Here is a 24,508-nt window from a genome sequence, read left to right as displayed (position 1 = left end):
TGGTGGATTAGACAGATCTGTTAGAGTATTTTAGATAAATGTTAAAGTATTTGGATGTAGTTTATGATGCTGCTTTTATCAACCAAGTAGTTTGAATCATTTTATACTGACATGCTGTTTTCAAAGAGCCACTGACTCTTAAAAGTGCCTCATTACAACAGGAAAGATGTTTCTCTTCTAATCATCTATACGCTGGTTGCTTTTCTTATTTGTCTTCACTCATATCGGTGTCCCCTCCTCTGCTGCCACTGTGCCAACTACACATTTAACATCACTTACTGATTATGTTAGTTGCACTTGTTATTTCAATTATATGGACGATTAAAATCATATTTATTGAGTTCACGAAGCAGAAAATGGCTGTTATGTGTCTCATTCTGCTGTTATCTTTTCAATCTGAATCACTCCTACTAACTGTAAGGGTGTGAAAGATTTGAACATCAGAGTTAGTGCCAGTAAAACTAATGGATTTTAATGAGAATCATTCTCAGTAGGCTACATTGAAATGATAGTTGTAAAATCTTTAGCCAGTGGACTGAACGTCATCAGGAGGAGTCGTCAGTTTCGGAGTTGGTTTGTTTTGGCTGTTTGCTAAGACAATATGTTTTTACTAGACTGTATAATCTCTGCTTCTGTGCTCTCACGCTGAGACGGTTGTGTCAGGGCTGATAACTGGAAGGCCAAACCATGCCGGAAAGTGAGCAGGCTGTGTAGTGAGCGGACAGCGACTTCTGTTAAGGCCGAGGTCTCGATATGTCACACTGTACGGAGGGAGGAGGCTACTGCGTCTGCCCTCGATTACTCAACTACTATTACAGAGACGGGGGAAATGATTAAGACTCAGCAAAAAGACGTGCATTTCAAGTTACATTTTTTGTAGATTTGCTTCATTTCAGAATTCCAGACTTTTCCCACACCTCAGTTTCTTGATAGATTTGAAGATTTCGACGATTGTTTGATATGATGTCGACATTTAGTAGTTGGATCAGGTCCAAAAAAAAAAAAATCTTTACAATAGTCAGTCAAGATTGTTCTTTCAACAATTCAGACAAAAGGGGACAAGTTAGCAGCGACGTAATGTAAATTTAACAGCCAAATGTGTATCTGAAGCTGCTCAAGATATTATAGAAGACCTGTAGATCTTCACTCTTGGTGAAACTTGTCAGAGTTTTTAGACTCTGTATGATGGACAGGAGAGGTGGAGGTTAAAAATGGAAAGATGGAAAGAGGGAAAGGCATCAAAAATTAAAGCCAGGAGCTGAAAATAAAGACGAATAGCAGAACGAGTGGCGGTGGAAAAAAAATGATGATGATTCTGACACCACACTGAGTTCATGAGACTTACATCTAGGAGTCAAGAGTCCGACTGATGATATGAGGTTGTACAGAGAAAAAAAATGTGGCACGGGAGCTCAGCAGGGAGACAGAAGGAAAGGTCTTCATTTATTCAGCGCTTTCAGTGCTACGGCTCTTACTCTCCCTCTTCGTTAGTCCCCCCCCTCCCCTCCCCTCCCCCCCCCTCCCCTCCCGTTACAAAAGTGCACAAACGAATGATTTACAGCGGGGGTTATATTCAACCGCCGCACACTCACACACACACAAGCCTGGTTGGGTTCCAGCTTCATTTCACAATGCGTAGCGCACAAAAAAAGAAAAAGAGAAGAAAGATAGATCTGGAGTGAGTTTTATGAAAAAGGGTGAAATAAAGGGGGGAAATGAAAGCCAAAAGAGAGGAGAAAAAGTGTGCCAAGAGAGAAAAAAGGTGGAGGAGAGAGATTAAAAAAAAAAGAAGCAGCATCCAATTGAGTAGCAGCATAATGGTTTAGGGGAGAGTGTTGTGGCTCGGTGACGTCTAACTGGGAGAGGAACTGGAAAAAAACATGTGGCGGTGGGGAGGTCTGTCGCTGTCTCTGCGTAATTACTGCTCCACTAACAATGGTCCGCTTTGCTGAAAAAAAGGAGGATTAGACGGGGAGGTGGGGACCGTACCCTCCCTCCCTCCTTCCCTCCCCCCCTCTCTCTCTCGCTCTCTCTTTTGATGTGACGAGAGCTGCTAAGAGTTTCGGGTCGAAAGTTCATCTGATGAAGATTAAACAGGAAGAGGACGGGGAGGACGAGGCGGGGGTGTTGGGTTAGGGAGAAGTGGAGGGTTTTGATTCAACCCTGTGTCCCCATTTAACGATTTGTCCAATAGATAAACGAAAAAAACAAAAACAAACCTTTATCAACAGACCCTGTTAAAGTCCTCAAGTATGTCTGCCTGAAAAATAATCCATCACACCGTCTCGACTGCGTGATCCTTCCGCAAAACCATCCTTCCCCCCCCCCGTGTGTACTCTCAGTGCCTCGGCTTGAGTCCGTACGGGAGGAACGTTTGGTCAAATCTCAAATAAACACTAGAAATAATAACCAAAAAAAAAAAAAAGAAACTATATGGAGTCCCCGGGTCGGAGCTCCAGTCCTTCAGAGCAAATAGTCAAGATTCAAGCCAGTCGTGAGGCCGAGCAGCGCACCCGCCTCCTTCTGATATAAGCAGAGAAGACAGAGAGAGTTGTAGAAGTTCATGAAGAAGAAGAGACGGAGATCTGACAGTGTTTCTGAGTCCTCTCCGCTCTGCAGTGGTGTCTCTCCCTCTCTTTTTCTCTCCGTCTCCTGTGGTTCATGTCTGCAGTCCAAAAGCAGTAGAGAGAGTTTGTAGAGTTGAATGTAAGTTTGTCCAGTGTTCATGGGTGGGGTTTTTTTTTTTTTTTTTTTTTTTTTTAATTTGGGCAGGCGGTGCCCTTCTTGGGTGGAGCTGCGGTGGAGGAAGAGGGACTCGGTCTGTCTACCGCTGAGCCGGCTCGCTGCCGGGCAGGGTGATGTTGCCCAGGTGGAGGACGGGGAGCGGGTGAGCCTCCGTGTTGAAGACCCAGTTTTCCAACGGCATCAGGTCATCGCTGGAGAACAACAGGTACAGATACCTGAGGAGTGGGGTGGGTGGTGGATGGTGGGGGTGGGGAGGGGAGGGGTGTCACGGTTTAACGGAGGGGAGGGAAAATAGGGGAGAGGATGGAGAGAATCAGAGAGAGGAAGAAGAAGAAGAGGTGGTTTTGTGAATAGATAAAACGACACTGGTCTTCACTGACACGCAAAAACTCAAAAATCATTTGTTGAATGTTTGTTAATGTAAAGAATCAAAGTTACACACAGCAGTCACTTTATGAGGACACATCTACACTTCTGACCATTAGTGCAAATCAGGTTTATACAAACCACTAGCAGGGTTGCAGAAGAGTAAATGAATGTATATTAAATAAAGCCTCATGCATTACTAAAAACTGATTCTTAGAAAGAAAAAACTAAGCAATGATTATATGTTGTTGTTTTAAAGGAAACTTTTTAACCAATTTGTTAAACTTCATCATTCGTTTATCTATCCTTTTTATTCTACTTTTATTTTCTAGATTGTTTCCCTCTTAATAACCTACTAGCTTTTATATATGTTTCTACTTCATCACATCTGCTCTCAGTTGTTTTATTATATTCATCTATTATCATTTTAATGATTTATTCCCCTTTTTATACCCAGCCTTACACTTCTGCTTTTACTCACTTTATTTTATAATGACTTTATTATATTACGTATAGTGTATTATATTTTATGAATCTCTTATTATCTTTTATGTTATGTGGCTAGTCATTGTTATCCTACCTCTGGTGTTTCCTCACTGCAGATTCATGAGAGTTATGACGGTGTTTCCTCAGTTCCTGTTTTTCTTCAATCATTATTTATGATGGTGGTGGTGGTGGTGGTGGGGGGGGGGGGGTGTTTTCATTATGTAAAGCACTTTGTGTTACATCACTATTTATGAAAAGTGCTATACAATAATAAGTCTGATTGAGTGATTAATATTTAATGACTGTCACAGCTAACAGCTAACTTGTGTTCATTTAAACTTCACCATCGATAAATTGTAACATCGCTGAAAGTCAGCAACTACAAACATCTGCAAGTGTTCAGCTCCACATAAACATCAGCCTGATCAATACCACCTTCTCTCTCTCTCCACTTGTTTTGGCTTGTGCTTATTTTGTGTGTCTTTGATTCGTCTTACGTCACTCCATCTTCTTTTTATTTCCAATTAACATGTCTTACGCCTCGTACAGCATTAATAACTAACCGTACAGATAATAACATTATACTTTTATGAGTAATATCTTGAGTAAAGGTAACCGTTTTTTGTGAAATGGACTCAAACTGCAGCAAAATGTTCTGTAATGAAATTTTTTTTTATATAGTTTTATAGAAATCCTGTCACTAAACTGCACTGATGAGCTCTCCTTCACTTGCAGGATGAATTTAGACTTGTAGGCAAAGTCAAAAAGCTGACTGTGCAATCAGCTGCTCCTTTAGTAAATATGGAGCTACACACATGTATACTGAAGCCACAATTTCGATAAAAACTACAGCACAAATTTGTGTTACACACGCTTTAGCTCAAGATAATGAACCCTTATTTGCTCTCCACGGGCAAAAACATTGTAGAGATCTTTGAATATATATATATATATATATATATATATATATATATATATATATATATATATATATATATATATATATATGTATGTAAATGAAACTGTTACCATTTTCCTAGTGATTATAGTCAGCTGGTCTCAGTTTGTATGAGCTAAAACTTTACATTTGTCAAATGTATTTGTTTGCACAGAATTAAGCAGATGAACCATTTTCACCCATTTCTAACAGGGTGTGTGCTGATGTTAGAGAGTTCCACATCTGAACAATGTGTAACTGATGTCGGCCAAGACTAACTTTCAGTCCCCACAGCTGACGTACAGAATCTGAAACGCTCTGTCTTTGTGGCGAGCGCTGCGACTTGCAGCCAACGAGCAGCCTCTGTGACAAAGAGCTGCTGCTTTGCTTTGATGTCATTGGCTGGCAGCCAGTTGGGGACAAAGACTGAGAACAAATAGACACAAGAGGCTGCTAAACACTGAGACATTCAAATGTCATCATCGCAGAAAGTTAGCAGCCAGTCAGTGTGGCGGCTGACCTTTTAGACATACACACCAAAGACTCATTTTACTGACACTTTGTGTGTGCTAATTTTTCAGACATGCTATAGTTAACAATGGAGTGATGCTAAGCAGCTCCCCTGCTGACACCCTGACATAAGTTTGTGTTGTATTATCTTTGGGCTGTCTTGTTTGATTGACAGCAACATCTGTATGCTCTGTATTCACTCTGGTCAATCTACCTACAACATACAACACTGTATCAGGAGGGAAAATGTTTACAGAGCTGCCAGCAGGGGGAAGCAGAGAGCTTCACTTTAGCCTTCACATATCCCTCTGGGTCACAGTCTGCACTCTGAGCCTTTCCTACCTTCATCCTTAAGTGATGATGATGATGATGATGATAATGTGCCACCAGCAGAAACATGAGAGCTGCCCTGTAACAGTGTGTGGCTGCTTACAAAGCGTGACGCCTGCCCACTGTGTTCAGAGCGAGAGGCGATGCCAGCCTGTTAATCTGTTATTACCCTTTGAAGATTATTGCAGATAGATAATTGTAAAGATAAGAGAGTGAAGGTTGTGTGGTCAGGTGACATATGACTCTATTCTTCTGTGGTTTATTGAGGCATGAAAACTATTCTGCTTTCATCCTGTAGAAGGTCATGAAGCTGTTCTATTAAACTATCAATTTAGTAGCAAAGTCAGTGTTTGTCTGCTGCAGCTCAGCAAGGAGAAATAAATGGAATGTGACACTAACAAGACTTTAAGTTTGAAGGATTCAGACTCATATGAGCTTCAGCTGAACTTTAAAGGAGAAATTCACGGTTTTTCCTAGTCCGAAAACAACAGGCTGGTGCCTGAATGAACATGGAAATGAGTTCTTATTGGTGTAAGCATTCCTCCTGTTCATACTGATCGCTGGAAGATCTCCTCCAAAAGCTCTTTCAATGTACGTGATAGGGCCAAAAATAACAATCCTCATTTTGAGAAATGAATGTATTAAAAGTTTATCTGAAGCTAACAAAGTGAATATCAAAGTAATGAATTCTCTTTGTGTCTCTCATGGACAGTGTGTTCCTGTTCAGCTGCAGTGGAAGAACAGTAACAAAAGAAAGATATCCACTTTATTTGACGAACTCAGAAGGTTGAAGCCAAATATTATCTTCAAATAAACTCTTAAATATATTTTTGAATTAAACCAGGAAAGAGGACTCTGTCAGCCATCAGTTGCATTGTGAATTTAGATCTTCATATGGTCAGTATGAACAGGAGGAATGATTACAGCGTGCAAAAAAGTCTCTGACTGACATGTTGCTGTCTTTTCTGCTCATTTATCTTTAGATAAAAACCCTTTAAAAGATGAGCGATCATTGTTTATATCACTTTTTGCTGACAAGCCCTTTGAATCAGCCAAACCCACCCACCTACACACCCACCAAATCACTGCATTAATTACAAAAGCGATTAATTAAATAGAGAAGCGTAATGATGATTCATAGATCCCAGCCAATTAATCAACATATTAGCGTCGGCTTACTTGAGCGTCTCAGCCAGGAAGAAGCTCTGCTGCACGTCGTCGTAGGTCGGGTTGGAAGAGTAGACGTCTTTCACCCCAGAGAAACCTCCGCTCACCCTGCAGTACTTATCGATGGCCTGGAGGAGATGAGAGGAGAGGGGAGGGAGAGAGAGAGAGAGAGAGAGAGAGAAAAGAGAGGTGGGAGAGAGAAAGGTGAAAAGAAAGAGCAGGAGAAAGAGTTCAAGAGGGGGGAAAGAATAGAAAGAGGGGCACAAGGGGAAGAGAAAAAAAGATGGTGTGGTGGTGGAGGAGAGAGAAGAGAGCGCAATTTTAATAAGCTTACAAAAGCATGCTATAATTATGTTCTTTGCTTGTGACAGATTAGAGCGAGTCCTGGGGAGACGCGTACAGGAAAAGGCAACTGTAAGAAAAGCAGAGGAAAGGAAGATTACCACCTGCCTCCCTCCCGCATTCACTTTTTATTTTATTCTGCTTTTGTCCCCTCCACGCCGAGCCGCTTCATAATGAGGCTACAACACGCATTTGTTTCATGTTACGCTGAATCTGAGAGAGGGAGCTTTTTTTTTTTTGAAAGGCAGAGGCCGTGGTGGTCTGTCAGGGGTTGTTCATTACACGCTGCTGCTGATCAGGTTGTCTTTGTCACCTTTTGTCTGCTGTTGCTCTCCGCTGAATGGGGGGGGGGGGAATAAGAGCTGATTGGCCGGTCTGATGGGGGTTTTAATTCTAAACATATCTTTCTTTCACCTTCCTGTGTATGTTTAATATTCTGGACATCAGAGGTCGCTGTGACAGTCTCGTGTCCGGTCTTTCCAGGTTTTATCTCTGATTCTAGAACCGCGACGGATGTGATGTAAATGTTAAGATGACCAATCAGGTAGCAGCTGAGCCTGGACCGTCCGACGATTAAACACCTCACCAAACATCCAGAAAACGTAACAGTGGAACTTGAAAGTGACTGGCTTGTTGCACACTGTGATGTTAGTCAGAAAAACAGCCCTCTGTGTTACTATGGCAACAAATGCTGAAATTACATCAACTGAAGACTATTGATATTATTTCTGCTGATTTCAACTGAAGAACACAGAAAAGATTTGATCTGGTTATCAGTAAATAAATGATAAAATAATAATAAACTTTATTTATAGAGCACCTTTCATACAAGGGATGGAGCTAAGTGCTTTACAGAGAAAAATAAAAATACAATAAAACAACAGCAAATAAATCAAAAATAAAATAAATAATCAAATTAGACAAAAAGCCAGTTTAAATAAATATGCTTTCAGCTCTTGGTTATAAATGTTCACAGAGCCCACATCTCGACCACTTTCATCAATAAAAGGCTTTTACTCTGAAATACATAGTTGTAGCAGATTTCAACTCTAATATAAAAAAGGACAGGGCTTCCACTACATGATTTATGCACTAATAAATAATGTAACCTACTGATGATTTTTGCTTTTAGAATGTATCACAACAGTGGACCTGATTCTTTATGATTTCTACATCAGAAGCAGATCACACTATTGTAATTATGGTCCACAGTATTTTGGTTTTTCTCCAAAATATTGCAGATTGGTGAACCAACAATTCAAGATAAATTGGAAAATCTTCAAATTTAGAATTCAAACCAACTTGTGAGCAGGTGCTTCTCTCTCTTCTGCACACTCGCACGAGCTGATGAAAAATGCATGGATTGTCCGGCTGGTGATAACGACAGTGCAGCTATTACCTACTGTATGTGCTCTATTGATTTGCAATGAAGACGTGTTACAAAAAAACCCCAACAACTGGCTGCATTACACTTCAGGGTACACCTTATCCACTTCCACTATTAACGGTTCTAATTGAATGCGTTATCTACGTCCTTGTCTCTCTCTCACACACACAAACACACACACACACACACATACATACACACATCCTCCCTTCATCCTGTCCTCAAGTGACCATTATGCTGTCAGCAGAGTTTCCTCGTAAGGAGTTTGGACCATAATTCCTGTTATTCATGGGCTGCTGCGCCCGCCGTGCATTTGCCCTTCTGGATTTACACTGCAGTGCCCGCAACAGCCTGAGCAACATACACACATACGCACACTTGCATCAAGCTAATTATATCCTACATCATGCCTGGCTGCTGAAAAGATAGATTCAAAAGCATATTTGCAACATATAACAGTCAACAGTGTGAAATATTCGTGTTACTGGGATATACCCAACTAATTTGCAACTGTAAATGTAACATAAATGTACTCACACACACACACACATACACACACACAGGACCCAGGGCCATCTGTGATGTATAAATGATGTGATAAAAAGTCTACCTGTAGGAGGAGGAGGAGGAGCGGTGTGTCTGCAGCTGCTAAGTGAGGACACATTTCTCATTACAGCAGATGTGCTTTACCTTCACACACACCTGGACTCATGTGTGTATGTGTGTGTGTGTGTGTGTTGAACGCATGCGCGCGCACACACACACATATGCGCACAAAGAGGAAAAGAGGAAGCGTGACAAACAGAGGCAGGTTCTGGTGTACCAGGTGGCTGCAGCTGGGGAGTATAGGTAGGGATGAGTGTGTTTCAGAGAGGAGCTGAGCTCTGAGGCACAGAAGACAGAAAAGACTGCAGGTGTTTGTGACGAGTGTGTGAATGTGAAAGTGTGAAGACAAAGAGAGGAAGACAGTAGAACCGTTGAGCTTGGTGTGAACGTATAACCCCTCAGGTGTTGTGTGTGAGTGTGAAAGAAATAAAGAACAACAAAATAAAGTGATGCAAGACAGTACACAGGAGGAAAGGCAGAATGGAAGATGCAAAGAAACAGAGGGAAGAAAAAGAGAGAAAGTGTAAAGTATGTAGAGCCTCCAGTGACTGCACACAAAGAGAAACACACATCGTCAGACACAAGCCTCGTCCTAAATCCATACTGCATGCTGATTCCAAGCAGGCTTTAATATAACTCAAGTATTGGAGTGTGCTGTAAATGTACACTATTCTTACACAATGCAATGGAAACAGAGGGACTGCTTACAGATGGAAAAAAAAAAAAACATACATTCTGGATGGGGTTGAAACAGCTCCAGATAGATCTCAGAAAACAAAATATAAAATGTAAAATATTTGAAGATCTTCGTTATATTAGTATTCTTACAGAAAGTGGCAGTTTGATTGATGGCTGATGTGGGCATGTTTGGTATCTTTTACTGTTAATATTAAATGGTCAAGTATGTTGATTCCCTGCACAGTAACAGCACAAAGCAGTATCATATAAACATAAGTGAAGAACATACTGTATACGATATGTAGTAGCGAGTATGTGATCACTTCCCTTTCTAGCATTGAAGTGTTATTGTGTTGGGTGGGAGATGTGAGCGCATCTCTAATGAGATGGACCACAAACATTATCTAAGCACGATCTAATCTGTAGTGTTTCATTAGCTCTCTGTCATTCAGGGTTTAGAAAATACTTCTCCAACCTCTTTGTCTTTCAACCAGCTTGCCCTCTGCTTCAGAAAGTTTAAAACCTCCTCCCTACTTCTTCTTCTCCTTGCTACTACTAAGTTTTTCACCTTATGACCTCTCTTAAGGGTTAGATGCTTTGTGAGTAACTAGTCTTAAGGTGGATTAAACCAGTGAACCCACCTGCATTTCCCCCATGATTCTAAGTGTGAATGCACTTATGCACTCAAAATATTAAGTACAGAAGTAGGAGATTTGAGACACAGTATTAGTGTTAAACTATAAAACACTAATTAAATAAGATGAGCATAGAGTAGAGGAAGAGTCATATGCATTACTATGTATGTAAGCCATATTTAATAATGTAAGAGAGGCAAAGATAAGCTGCTCAGCTCCAGCTCTCTTTAGTGTCACTCACACTCACTACAATAACACATCGTACCCACACCTGTCAATGTATTTGCTTTGCATGAGCACATACAGCACTTACTCCCACTCAGAAAAAAACAAAGACAGAGTTGGGGTGCCAAAAAAGTGGAGAAAAAAGGTGACTTGAAGATTGGCAGAAAAAGGAGTGGAGTAAAAAAAAAAAAAAAGAGGAACGGAAGACGAGCAGACTGGTTATGATTTAGATGGAGATGACACACTGACTGCTGTATGGAACACAAGCTCTTTAATCCTGTCAGAAGAAGTGGAGCAGGGGAGTGAAAAGGATACTGAAAGGCCTTTCATTTCTCTTCTCCTTTCATATTAAAACATAAAGAAGAATAAATAACTAATAGCACCTAAAAAACTCAACTTCTGACATCCGCCCACGTGTTTCTAATACATGCAAACATGCACAGACATACAGTGGATTTAGATGGTGCCTGCAGGTTGACAGACATTCACAAATGTGATTTTTTTTACAAAGAGAAATCTATATGCACCTTTATAACACTGCCACAGTCTACAGGATACAAAGGCCTGAAGAAATAAAGAGATGTGGGAGAAAGCCATGGAGGAAGCTTCTCCACACAGGTTGTCAATGATCACTTAAAAGCATGAAGCACTGAATAAAAAAAAAGTTCTATTTGCTGGTGACTTTTCACAGAGTCTGACATTCTGACTCACACTTATCTGCAGAATAAAAAGTCAATATTAAAACCACAGTTTCAACTGCAGCAAAAAAAAAAAAAAAGACTAATTAACAAAACAACCTTGGAGGAAAAATGTGTGAAATGATCTGGCAAAAAAGATGAGAAGACAACCCTGACCTTTACAACGAAAGCTGAGTTTTACAGTACAAAGAAATCAAATCTTTAATCTTTATCTACAACTAGAATAACTAAAAGGGGGAGGTTGGCAGAGTATGAACTTATTGAGCCAACTGCTAATATTATTCTTTCATGTCTGATGATCTATGATTGCACGACTGCGCTTAAAATACACGAGCAAATGCCACGAATCATATTGATGCTCTCGCAATTCAAAGTTCAGTGCCATACACCCCCGAAGCTCTACTTCACCCACTGTCATTTCTTAACCCGTTCATCTAAGTAATCACATAAGTGCTCTCTACTTGGGAGCTCTCCGCCTCTTCAAAAACTAGATCCTAAATTTCTAATAAATATCATGCTTAATGATTTTTTAAAAAAAAGAGTAAGAGCGGGGGAAGAGAAAGTCTGGCTGACAGATAGAAGACCTTCAAAATTCTTTTAACATTGTGATAAAAGATTTAAAAAAATACTTTTTATACTCTGCTGCTCATTATCATACAGTACATCCAGAATTTAGACTGCCTCATTTCTCCTGGTGTCAGTCATCTTCTACCTCTTCTGAAAGCTTCACCTTTATTATTATTCTGTGCTGCAAAGCTCATCCAGAGAAGTTATCAAATCCTACCGGTGGTTTGAATCTGAATTTATTTCAAACATGAGAATAAAAACAGATAAATAAGACAAGAGTATCATGGCCTCTATAGGTTCTTCTCCATGCTTAGAAGGGGAGGGGAGTTTGGGGGTGGTATTCAGTTGGTTTCTAATCTGCAACCTCATTGCTACACACTGCACCTTTAAACATCATTTGTGAAGTCTTAAATTTGACCAAATCCATGGACTTTAAAGCATGTGTCTTTATCATGTGGTTCCTGTCCTCAAGTTATAGCCTGCAATTATTTATTGAGTTATTTATCTATTTTATAACTTTGTAATTTGTTGCTTGTGATTTTGCCTTTAATGTTCTTGTTTTCCTATGCTCTGTAATGCACTTTGTAACAGCTGTTTTGAAAGGTGCTATACAAATAAAGTGATTATGTTGAACAGAGCAAGTTGCTCACCATCATTAAACTCAGACTGACTTATTTACCAATGTTAAAATAGTGTTATTCATATAAATGTACTGTACCTGTGCTGCTTCCCAGCCCCACTGTCGGTACTTGGGATCATGGGTGAACCTCCACATGTACCAGTAGGTCTCGATGACTTCCGGCCGCAGGATGTAGTACTTCTCATTCTGCCGTACAGCCACCGCCTCCAGGCCGCTGTCGAACTTAAACGCCTCCGGGCCGAGCTTCAACACTTGAGGAGGGAGGGGAACGAGTAGGTGGAAGAAAAGAGGTGACAGTGAAGATTAAGAGAGAGAGAGGCGAGGAAAGCGGGAAGGAAGGGAGGCGAGGAGGGATTTGAGGATGATAAAGGGAAGAGAAAGGGACAAAATGGAGAGACGGAGGAGGAGGGAGGAGAGAAAGATGTAAAAGGAGGAGTAAATGAAAGAGGTGACAGGTGAGAAAAGACAGAGGGGGAAGGATGAAAAGAGGAGAGAAAAGGGGAGAGAGGAGAAGAACATTACATTTAGTGCCTTGTTTGTCTTAATGGTTCAGTTACTGGTAATTACAAGTCAAAGCTGAAATAAATTAGTGTGCGTGTGTGTGTGTGTGTGTGTGTGTGTGTGTGTGTGTGTGTGTGTGTGTGTGTGTGTGTGTGTGACCAATAAAAAGCATTCAGTCCTATTGGATTTTCTGGCTTTCCAACTAGTCTGTTCAGACAATTAAGTGTGATAGACGTTACAAGTCTAAATGTGGAAAATTACTCAGAAGTTGATGTGGTAGTGACAGGATTTAAACACACTGACACACACACACACACACACAGTGAATGGCTGCTGTGAATGACTGCTCATTAAGCACTAACAGGCCAACCGTAGACAGCCTGACTGCTGCTATCAAACTTCCTGCCACCTAACAAGAATTCTCTCTCTCTCTACCACCCTTCCTCTCGCTCACTCTCCATCTTCATTTGTTGCTACGGCAACCTCTCCTCTTTCTTTGAGAAACCTCACCATTCCTGACTGCGCACGCACACACACACACACACTCATACACACACACACACATAAGACACATACAATCATGATGCAAGATCACACACTGGCTTTTCTTCGCTGACAACTATTGATCCTCGGCGGAAAACATTTTCAAAGGTCTCCTCGGAATGGATGATCAGCAACTGAAAATGTAATACCTGCAAAAACATGACCGGCTGATCAAATCTAAGACAGGTTTTACCTTACTGTAGGTTAATGTTTGTTAAGACAGTTATCTGATATCACTTTCCAGGCATTTTTTATTCATACTATGAGCACACATTTGCCCGTGTGTTCGTCTTGCCTTCGCCCCCTCCTCACCTGTCCGGTCGTATGACTCGTGGCAGGTGTGCGCGATCTCAGCACCCAGCTGCAGGTAGTGCCCGGCCTTGTCGTCGGGCGAGCCGTCGGCGCCCAGAGCGAACATGCCTCCTGCGAAGCATGCCAGGTGACCCATCTTCCTCTCCAGGTGGCCATTTTTCCACTCACCGATGAACGTCAGGCCGCCGTTGGATTTGCGGACCAGGTGGCGCTCGATGGCCTGGAGGGTAGCAATCGAATCAGTGCATGAGGATTTATTACATGTATATATTAAGGAGAACGTGTGGATGTTGATGAGGAGATAAGTGTCCACAGTAGTGGAATAACACAGTGTTTATAATAGTAAAAATGTGGACAGAGGTTACCAATAGAATAATAAGTGTGTGTGTGTGGGTTAGGGTTAAGTGTGTGTTTGTGATTGAAGTAAGAATGAGGTATGTTATAAGTGGAATATTATGTGCAAATGTGTTTTCATATGAATGATGAGTTGAATTGACATTGAGTGAACGTGTGTGTGTGTGTGTGTGTGTGTGTGTGTGTGTGTGTGTGTGTGTGGGTGAGAAGAGTCAAACAAAAGAAACCAGAGCACAGTGGTGAGTGCAGCATTTGAATTCCAGCCACATTCCTCACTCTTCACTCTGCAGCATGTGTTCTGCTGGCTCTTTGACACACTAATGATTGACGGACATCTTCATCAGCTACAGAACACTAACATCTGCCGTCTGCTAAACCCAATCTCCTGTTGTTTAAAAAAAAGAAAGAAAAGAAAAGTATCCCGTGTCCCAATGATCCTCTGTAAATGGTTTGAAAACAGTCAGCAGGCGGCGAGGTGGAAAATGTTTGCATCATTAAGATAACTGCTGACAATTACAGTGAGAGCTGTCAGAGACCGCTTTACATTTCACTGCCGACTGCAGGTGTTTGTTTTAGATGCAAAGTGCCTAAAGGAACTTATTAATAACATGCTCGCTGATTCATAGCGAACAAAAAAAGTGCACTGGTAACATTTAATTGCCTGCAGGTGTTAAAACTGTAGTAGTTATGACATTTGTTGCCTGTAGATGGCGCACACTAGTAGTGCAGGTAAGCTAGTAGTTAAGGACAGCTCCAACCAGTCGTCTAAATATGGTCACCTATGGCGACTGTCACAATACCAAATTCCAGGCTTCAAAACACAAGTCCACAAACCATTGGTTAACTCACATCCGTTACTTTTATACAGTCTACGAGAGCGGGTTGGACTTGAACTGCAGATCTAAAACGGAGACTCCTGTGCCATGTTATTTCTTTTTGTCCTTTAAAAAACCTTAAATAACAGCCACAAACTGTACATTGAAAGTGACGTTATCGGTTATTCTTCATAACTCTGTGAATAAAAAGACATGCATTCATTTGTTTGTCTTTACTGTGATGATTTATCTCACTGTGCAGTGTTTTGAAGCAGGGGTATTCCACAGAGCAAGATAACATGGCTGCATTAAATGGAGGAAATCAGTGCACTGATTGTGTGAAGAAACCAATAATTAAAAAAAATATATATATATAGTTAAGATCTTTTTCAGATTGTTGGATAGGATAGTGTGTATTCAGTAAATGGTCAGCAAACTGTCCAACATGAGTGGATAAAAACCATACCTCAATGGCGTCATCGTAAGTCTTGCGGGCTTCCGTATCAGTCTTGTCTGACATGAGCCATGCCTTCAGCAGGTACTCGTAAAAACTGTCCCCCAGCCCTCCAACCGAGGTATGATCTGGTGAGAGGAAGAGAGAAGAAAAGTTAAAAATGTGGAGTGTAGGACAAGGAAGAGATACAGTATGACAGCATGAGAAAGAGGAAAAAACAGCAAGCAATGGACAAAGCAGACAAAGTAAATTATTCATTTTCCAACTTTGCCTCAAAAGTCTTTGGCAGAGTGCAACATATGGCATCAAAAGCATCTGTCAAAGCCCTGAGTCTATTTTTTCTTTCCCAACACTCACAATATATTGGCAGCCTGTTTCCACTCATTTCCTGTTTTGTTTACCCTTTCCATGATGTGCTCACATTTCCCAAGTCCCAAATTGTCCTCCCGGAAGTTTACACGGCTTTCGTGCGTGTCCTAATTTGCAGGACACCACATAGTAAAGACGGGAAGCTGCCATCACTTAGTCTGATCACATACTTCAAAAATAACTTCTACAAAAAACATCTTGAACACACTTGATCAAACTTTTAAGTGCACTTTTTCAGTCCAGTGACATTTTATTTACCAGTACTAAGAGAAGAAAAGATGACTGTGCGGCTGAGATTCATCACGTTACATTATATGTGGAGGTCTTCATTGTTTATTGTATGTTATGTGTGATTGCTGCTGGCTGTACCACAATTTGCCCCTCAGGGATAATAAAGTTGACCTTGATGACAGTACATATCCAAGATCTTGTAATTGAATTACCTGTTCCATTTTTTCAACATTTTTACTTTTTATTGCCTGAGTTTGTGTGGGAATGACTTCTGTTTTGCTCACTGAACGCCCTCCTCTTCTTCTTATCAGAAAATAACAATGTTTGATGCATAAATGGTCCGCACGCAAGCACGCACGCACGCACGCACGCACGCACACACGCACACACGCACGCACGCACGCACGCACGCACGCACGCACGCACGCACGCACGCACACACGCACACACGCACACACGCACACACGCACACACGCACACACGCACACACGCACACACGCACACACACACACACACACACACACACACACACACACACAAAAATGGATAAGGAAGAGCAATGTGCAGTTACTTTTACATTAAACAGATGTAGTAGATGAGAAGTAAAATGACTGATCATCTTTCCTAATAAGTTCCTCTTGTGCCATTATTATCTCAAAAGCAAAGTTTTGAAGGCGATCATGGACGAAAAGAGGTTGATTTAGCTCTAACTTCACTGGGTGTAACTGGAATATTCCTTAACGTCCATGTATAACTATATTCTCAGTTCTATGTAATCATATTCAATACCTGAGCAGATGCTTTGTGTCTCATCTAAGATTCTTCTTCTCTATCTGACTAACATGCCCTGCGGTAAATGGAGGGATACGCAAAGAAAAGGCAAAGAAGAAAAAAAAACACACAGTAGATGATGAATTATTCATCTTTTGTCACATAGAAAGCAGAAATCTCACAAACAAACCTCAGAGACATTACTGGTGGCAGAGTGCGCTCATTGACGTCTGTGAATGCACATATGGGCGACTGAGTTTGTCGAGTTGCTCAGAAAAATGACAGCGAGTGACTAAACAGACATTTGTGTTGAACTACTGTAAATTAAACTGAGATTGACAGTTTGAAAATGAATGTCTGCAGCACTTAGCTTGTTACTGATTGCTACAGATTGAGTCATGTCTAGCAAAGAGACACTGCTAAAATTGTGACAGCAATTGAAATGCTAATGAAGTAAAAGTTTGTTTTTAGTTTTTCACTGAAAACATGACACTGACATTTTGCTGTAATAGATATTGCACTTCTCATGCGCTTTATGATATCCATAACAAAATCAGTGGGTGTTAATGCGGCATCAGCAGCATTCAGTGGCACAGACTTTCTCCGAGGTGTTCTGGCTTTTATTTGTCAGTTAATCATACGTGTGTTCAAAAATGAAATCAGCTCTTTAGCGTTGCGTAAACAAATATTTCAACGGCTCATCAGGTTCCCCTTCTCCAAATACAATAATCAAACTATTCCATCCATGGTGGGAAATAATCACCAGACCTGGAGTCACTCTGGTATATTTTGTATTCCTCTTGACTGCCTCTGCTATGCCAGCCTCTGGCGGCTCACCAGCACTCTTGCGGTGGCTCTCTCCGGTGCCAAATGACCATACTTGGTTGGTGAACTGGAAATGGCATGTGGGTATTTTTTAATGTGGCGGCTGAAGAACAAATAATTTCATATCCTGGTTATAACATTATTGCACTAGGGTTGCCTTAGCGTCTGACCCTCTTGAAGGGAAAGTACAGTACTGGTCACATATTCATTGTGCGGTTAAGTACATAAAATATGTCTTGAAAACACCAAAGGGCTTTGGCCATGATGCTGGAAATGACTCGTTCACAATCAGGAGTAACAAATCAGCTCTTTACTCTTACAACTCTTCATTTATCAGTCGATGTAACACATGTTCCCGCCATCATCTTTAGATAGCGACTAAAAGAGTGGCTGAAATGTTTTTTTCTTCCCTGGGTGTTTGAGTACACCTTTATGGGCTAAATGAGGAGCTCAGGTACTTGAAGCAGCTCAGTGTATAATCACTGTTCCTTTGCTTAGAAGCCATCTGAAGTGGCTCGGAAGGCTTAAAAGGATCAGACCCTTCCTCATCAAAGGGTACTTTTGGGCATGATACAGGCCAGGATCAAATATCATTTCTACTGCAATTTAAGTTGTAATCCCAAAGATTTCAGTCCTGGTTGATTTAGTGACATCTATGCTGACAGTGTGGTTTAATATTGCAGCAAACACCCGGAGCAGTTAACAGCTGGTGTTTCTATTAACAAGGCAGACAAGCAAACTCACGCTGAATTAACAATGAAGTTGGTCAAAATAACAACAACCACTGTCTGATTTCATGCTTCAGACACTGAGAGTAGTCCTACACACAGCAGCGGGGCACAGTGGTGTGGGAGATGTGCAGCTTCTTCTTTTTCCATTACTACTTGCAATATTTAAAACTCATCTACTGCCAAAAAATGGCTGTGGTCTTGTTGCGTTGGTTACTTTCTGTTTAATGATCACGGTGATAAACAAATTGCTTTTCCTGTGGCTGCTTCATAGTAAAAGTCATCCCTTCTTTGGCAATTGAATGCTTTTAATGTGAAGCTGCTGCAGTATGATGTTCTGTTTGCATTAGCAGTAATCACATCCCCTTGATGAGAAAGTGTGTCCCAACATTTGACTGGTACTATAAAATCATACTGGTTCACATGTATGAATCGTTTCATTCAACCATATAGAGAGATGATCACTGAATGTAAAAGCCTTCAGTGTTATTGCAGATAAAATGCAGCCAAAGAATATCATAAAAAACTGAGTTTGATTTCATGAAAATCTTAAAGATTAGAACTTTAATGTCAGTTTCTAGCAGGATGGAAAATTACCACAAACTCTGATCCAGGGACATCTGCAGTTTGTTTATTCTCAAAATTGATTTGGCTGAGATCATCTTTAACTTTGTGGAGAAATTAAATGCTACTATGGATGACAGATGTCATCTTATAAATTCAACTTATTTTGCTGTTTTGGAGAAGACAGCGATTCTCTGTGGATTTGGATTGGAAGTCGACCGCTTTCGGTTCACACACAGAATATTCATAACGGAGCATTTCTGTTAGATAGCTAGATACTTTTTTTTCCTTTTAATCACAAAGACCTCGAAATGCAAGATTCATTTACAGAATGATTAAGTGATTTTGTCGGCGGCTGTATGAGCCTACAGCACAGGTGTTTCTCCCTGGAGATGTTGCTGTTCTTGGCTGTGTTGCTGTGTTCACCGCAAACTGACTCACAGCCGCCCAACTTCAGAGCAATCACACACATCCACACACGAGTAGTCCTGTTTGTTTTTTCATCATAGTGTTAACGAGACAGATATTGGGCCAGTACAATTACAAACCAATCTTAGTTAATTGTCATCGCCAAGGCAACTGGGCAAACTGCTAATGAAGACCATGAAATGCAGTTAAATTCCCCAGAAAACGTTTACTCTTTTCTTCGTTGTTGATTGTTAAAAATGTCACAATGATGTACAGAGAGGTTGAGTTTGCGTCTTTTATTGCGATCTATAGATCACAAATCCCTCAACATACTGACTAATGAAGAGCTCTGTTATCACCTTTCATTATTTCTGGAGTGCTTTGTGCAAAATATACACTTCTGTTTAAAATTTCAGCAAGTTCTGATGAGATGTGTGATTTTACGTTTAGGTCACACCAATACATTTTCATTTTAAAATGACGTTTTAAAACTAAAATGATCTGCATCCACATTATCATTGTAGCACAGTTCAGAAATAATTTCCATTAATACTAACACGCCTGAAAATCACATTCATGTACACAGAGCATGCGCTTGCCAGTGTCAACAGGAAGCAGACTGTCTACTCTGCAGCTGGTTGCTTAGTTGCAGAAAATACTATGGAGGAAGAACAGCAATGGCGAACAGTAAGACAAGAGATTTCTTTGCTTGGGCTGACGATGAGATGAAACTGTTACTGAAAGTAACACGAGGTAAAAAGAGAAAAGGAATGGCTTATTTCCATTGCAGTTCTCCAGTATAACTCTTAACACAATATAAGAGAGAAACAACAACAACAAGACAGCAAGCGAAGACAATATAATCAACATATAAATAACAGTCAGCGGGATAGCTATGTCGAAGGAAAGGACACATTGTGAATGACCTTGGCATGACCAATCAATAAAGTGAACGTGGGTGTCTAACCCGGGATTTCCACCGGGTCCGTCAGTGGCGCGGAACGGCTGCGCCCTGGTTTTGCTCCGTCCTCTGCCCGGCTTCAACTCACACCGGGAGCGTTACAGCAGCGGAGCGGTGCCTTGCAAGCCAGCAGGATATGAGCGATAATTGGGAGACCGCGAGATCCCGCGAACTGGGTGTATAAAGTCAACAACAAGAAACAACTGGTTACTTTGCTTCTCTGACCAATTCTCCGAGACCCTGTGATCGATTGACTGCTGACCTGGGGCCACCGGTTATGACGTAATGTGGATGTGAAGTTGTGATCTGTGCATTACGTTTTATTTTGAAAGGGGACGGAAGTTTTATTATGCCGATTCTGTGTCTGACTTCCTGTCTGGTGCAATCTGCTCTGTTGAGCTTGTCGAGAGTTAGAAACGGCTCCGTCAAAAATAGAAATGCTGCGGATTGATAGCGCTGCGGTGCGGAGAGAGCTGCTGCTGAGACGTTGCTGAGACGCTCCCTGTAGAAACACTCTCATTGATTATAGTGGTACCTATCAGCTCCAGTGACAGCGGCGCAGCCGTTCCGCGCCGCTGACGGACCCAGTGGAAATTGGGCTTAGGCCTCATTTGCAAAAGTCTCAGTTTCCTTCCATTGAGACTAAAAAGCAATCCCAGAGTTCCTGGAACTAAAACAGGGTCTGAAGAGATTTCAAAAGTCTGTTTTAGGTATTCAGAAACGCCGGAGTAGTGTGGACACTAGGCGTGAACATTGTACTGATGCAAATGCAAATGATGCATTTTAAAACAAAAACATATTAGTGTGGATGTAGCCTTTGAGGCACTGAAGACTTTTTTGCTTTGCTCATCTTGTGCTCTCTTGCTATCTCTAATCTCCTTTGACTGACGGAGCTGTTGTTCTTTTTTATACAATAAAATATGTGAAACCACATCTGAGGTGCTTCTCCCTGAAAGTAAAACCACTTGATTTACACATTACCCTGATGTGTCAGAGGGAGCAAGACTCAAATAACAAGAAGAAAAAATACACAGAAATTGGAGAAACAAAACAGAACAGAAGCCCGACTATACATCGCCCACAGGTCCAACTCGCCTTTACAAGGGAAACACTTTTTGAATGTAAAGAGGAAAATAACGTGAAAATACAGATTGAGATAAAAACTGAAACCAGCACAAATGTTCGTCCAACTTCCGTCTGATTCTTTTTTGTATCTTTCTTTTATCCTTCCACCTTCCTCTGTTTCACAGCCACCTCCCACACTCTTTCAACTTAGTATCCGCCCACACATGCGTTCCCCCGACTCCTCTCCTCTTCATCATTTTTCTGCCAATCAAAGGTTCCGGGTCACGCGGGGAGCGCCTGTCAATCAAAGGCGAGGTCTACTGAGGAGGCGGCTTCAAACGCACACTAATCTGCACACACAAAGATGCGTGTACGCGAGAAGAGGGATGTTCACAAAGCTTCAAACACATGGTATTTTAAAGCACAGGTCAGGGGCACAGGCTGCTGAGGTAATACGGTTTCACGTCTGTGTGTTTTTATATGTGTGACGGTACAAATTCATATGCAGCACCTATGTTACATTCATGCACCACACAGAACACTTTAGCAGAGCACACATCACTATTTATAAATCCTGTACTGCTCTCAATCACAGCTGAAGAGTCTGTTTGGGACTACTTATTATTAAATCAAAATGTATGGGTTAATATCTCACACTGCACTGGAACTTTTTATTGTCCTGTTTTCATCTATCTTAAAAGATACATTTTTATTTCCAATTTAACACTTTTAAATCGTATTTAAATATATTTGTATTTTTCCTTGTGTTGCTTTTCCATCCTGTCTTGATGCATTTTATTATTTATGTAAATCATTTTGATTTGCCTTGTTGTTGAAATGTGATGTACAAATAAATTTGCCTTGCCTCAAAATCTAGTTGTTTAGGTCAAAAAGCAAATTGTGTGTTCATTAAAAAAATAACACTGTATTTATTAATAAAATATTTACAAAATCAACAGAAAAAATACAACAAGAAAAGCCTAAAATTGAACAGTGATGAAGAGATCTATTGTTGCATTCATTGACGGTGGATTCTCCAGTTGGAAAAATGTGAGCCAATCAGAACTTTGTTGGTTAGGGTTAGGGTTAGTAAGAAAGGGGACGCCATCAGAAATGATAGCTCTCAAAAACTGACTATATAAAAGAAAATGTGGTTAACTTAACAGGCACCAAAAGAAAACACAAGCTTATATTGAAAAGTCTGCGGCAGAAGGGCATGTACTGTATTTAATCAACATTAACTGTATTGGGTTGTATGTTAGTAATGCTGAACCTCTAAACACACTGTGACAGTTAAGATCTCTGTTTGTTTCAGTAATAATCAGGTTTTCTAAATGGAAATCCAATGATGAAGAAAGGAGTGTTTGACAGTCTGCTCTAAAAAGAGTAGGTTACAAAGACGGTGTGTGTGTGTGTGTGTGTGTGTGTAGGCAGCACAGTGGCATGGTAAGACAGAGGAGTGTGTGGTAATAAGGCTGTCAGTCACAGCAGGATCTCATTAAGAGAGAGGAGCTCAGACTCATCCCTCATAAGTATGACTTAACTACCGTCTACACACCTACACTCCCCAAGAAGTGACACACACACACACACACATTTATACAGTGATACATGTGTATTCTCTAGACACATGCCTCAACCCTTCAAACATGTCATACATCCTCTCAAACCCACATTCATACATATTTTTCACACAACACCGATAACTATTCACAATTCAAAGTTGTGACCCTGCTGCCATGTTGCAAACAGATGAGCCATAACCGGGAACCGCCCAATTTGCAGTCTGTCACCCATCATGTCACCATCACTCAGAGTGTTTAGTGCAAGCAGAAATCAGTTAAAGTGAAGGCAATGTCAGACTGAAGGTGGAAATGAAGCGTAATGAGTTGACAATTCTGTCTGATATCAGGCAAAAGTCAAATGTCCATGTTTCAAACACACATGCTGCTTTCTCACATACACCCACACATGATGAACCAGAGTGACAAACATTTTTTTTTCACCCTATTGGTCAAACTTCACATTAAAGCACAACATGGTTCCATCTGTGATAAGGCCAATTAACTTTTCATGGGCTTGTTTAAATTTGTTCACAGCCAAAACAACTGGCTCAAACTAATCCTCGCCTTCGGTAGTGCCTCGCATCGCTTGCAAAGACAGCCATGCCTCCCTCGCATCAAGCTCTGCAGTAATCCTGCACATAAAAATGACTAGTTGGGTGGTATTTGTGATGTCTGATGTTTCATTGCAGGCCACAGAGAAAAAAAATGGAAATGTATTGTGGTGTCCTTCAGTGTTTCTTCAGTATTTTGTGTCACAGCAGTAATCTAATAATTGTCTGTTTCTCTTGGAAAGTGCAACACTCCAAGTCTACTTCTTTTTTCTCTGCCAGTGAGGAGCTGCAGTGGTCAATGTGTGGTATTACGAGAGTCTGTACCAGGAGTTGTGCTGCATGCTTAGACAAGTAGGGTCTTATCTTCCTGATGTCGTACAGGGCAAATAGACATGACCAGACAATCGAGGTTAACCTAAAAGGTTAATTGGTCATCAGTCATGACACCGAAGTTTCAGGCAGACTTTGTGGGCATGAGTTCAGTTCAGTTGAGCTGGATATTTATCTGTTGTAGTATAGAGGGACTGGCTGGGAGGACAAGGATCTCAGAGAGGTTAAGATGAAGGTGGTGTTCCTTCATCCATGCTGAGATTGTGAGGTCTTCTGGCGGGCATCGGAGGAGCTATTATCAGCATAGCAATGGTATGAGAAACCATGGAAGCAAATGACTGTACCAAGTGAGGCAGTGTACATTGAGAAGAGAAGGAGACTGAGCACTGCAACACTGTTGAAAATGTTTGATTTTACAGTTGTTCTGCTGAGGGCTTGAAATGATGACTTCAGCTGGTTCAGCATTGGGGTTCTTATCTCCGTGTATTTTTCACTGTCGACCTCTTTTTTTTGGATTGGCTAGTCTTGAACAAGCCTGTTTAATTTATTAACCGGAACACTCCTACATTCCACATTAACCTTGCTAAACGGGGTGACTAATGGGCCTCTGAATGATGACAGCTGAGGTGATGTGATAAGGATCAGAGTCCACCTATTTAATATATAAGCTCTAAAATAAGAAATAAATCCTCAATGAATCAAGGTGCCTGCTTTGTTATGTAGAAATGACGAAAGAAAGCAAACACAAAAAACGGTAGTGTTCTGTCCATTGGCAAACTTTCCCAACGACAACAGTAAAAGTGATGGTAGCTTTTCCTGAGTGAATACAAGTTAATCAATCA

The 24,508-nt window shown here is 41.0% G+C and overlaps 1 protein-coding gene across 4 annotated transcripts in view; it reads right to left on the bottom strand.

Annotated features, from left to right (window-relative positions):
- Positions 1 to 2,324: 2,324 nt before the first annotated feature.
- The window catches only part of man1a2 (mannosidase, alpha, class 1A, member 2), a 136,646-nt gene continuing 114,462 nt past the window's right edge, over positions 2,325 to 24,508 (bottom strand). For all 4 annotated transcript variants that reach the window (XM_062431531.1, XM_062431532.1, XM_062431533.1 and 1 more), the window contains 5 exons: positions 15,311 to 15,426; positions 13,676 to 13,895; positions 12,398 to 12,570; positions 6,554 to 6,669; positions 2,325 to 2,960 (listed from right to left, as the gene is read on the bottom strand). In XM_062431531.1, coding sequence (XP_062287515.1) covers positions 2,825 to 2,960; positions 6,554 to 6,669; positions 12,398 to 12,570; positions 13,676 to 13,895; positions 15,311 to 15,426 — 761 coding nt within the window. In that variant the 3' untranslated portion in view covers positions 2,325 to 2,824. The remainder of the gene's footprint in view (positions 2,961 to 6,553; positions 6,670 to 12,397; positions 12,571 to 13,675; positions 13,896 to 15,310; positions 15,427 to 24,508) is intronic.

The sequence above is a fragment of the Scomber scombrus genome, chromosome 13, assembly GCF_963691925.1.
Source record: "Scomber scombrus chromosome 13, fScoSco1.1, whole genome shotgun sequence".
Taxonomy (NCBI): Eukaryota; Metazoa; Chordata; class Actinopteri; order Scombriformes; family Scombridae; genus Scomber; species Scomber scombrus.
Note: the sequence above shows the minus strand (reverse complement) of the source record. Positions and strands in the feature narration are given on the sequence as shown.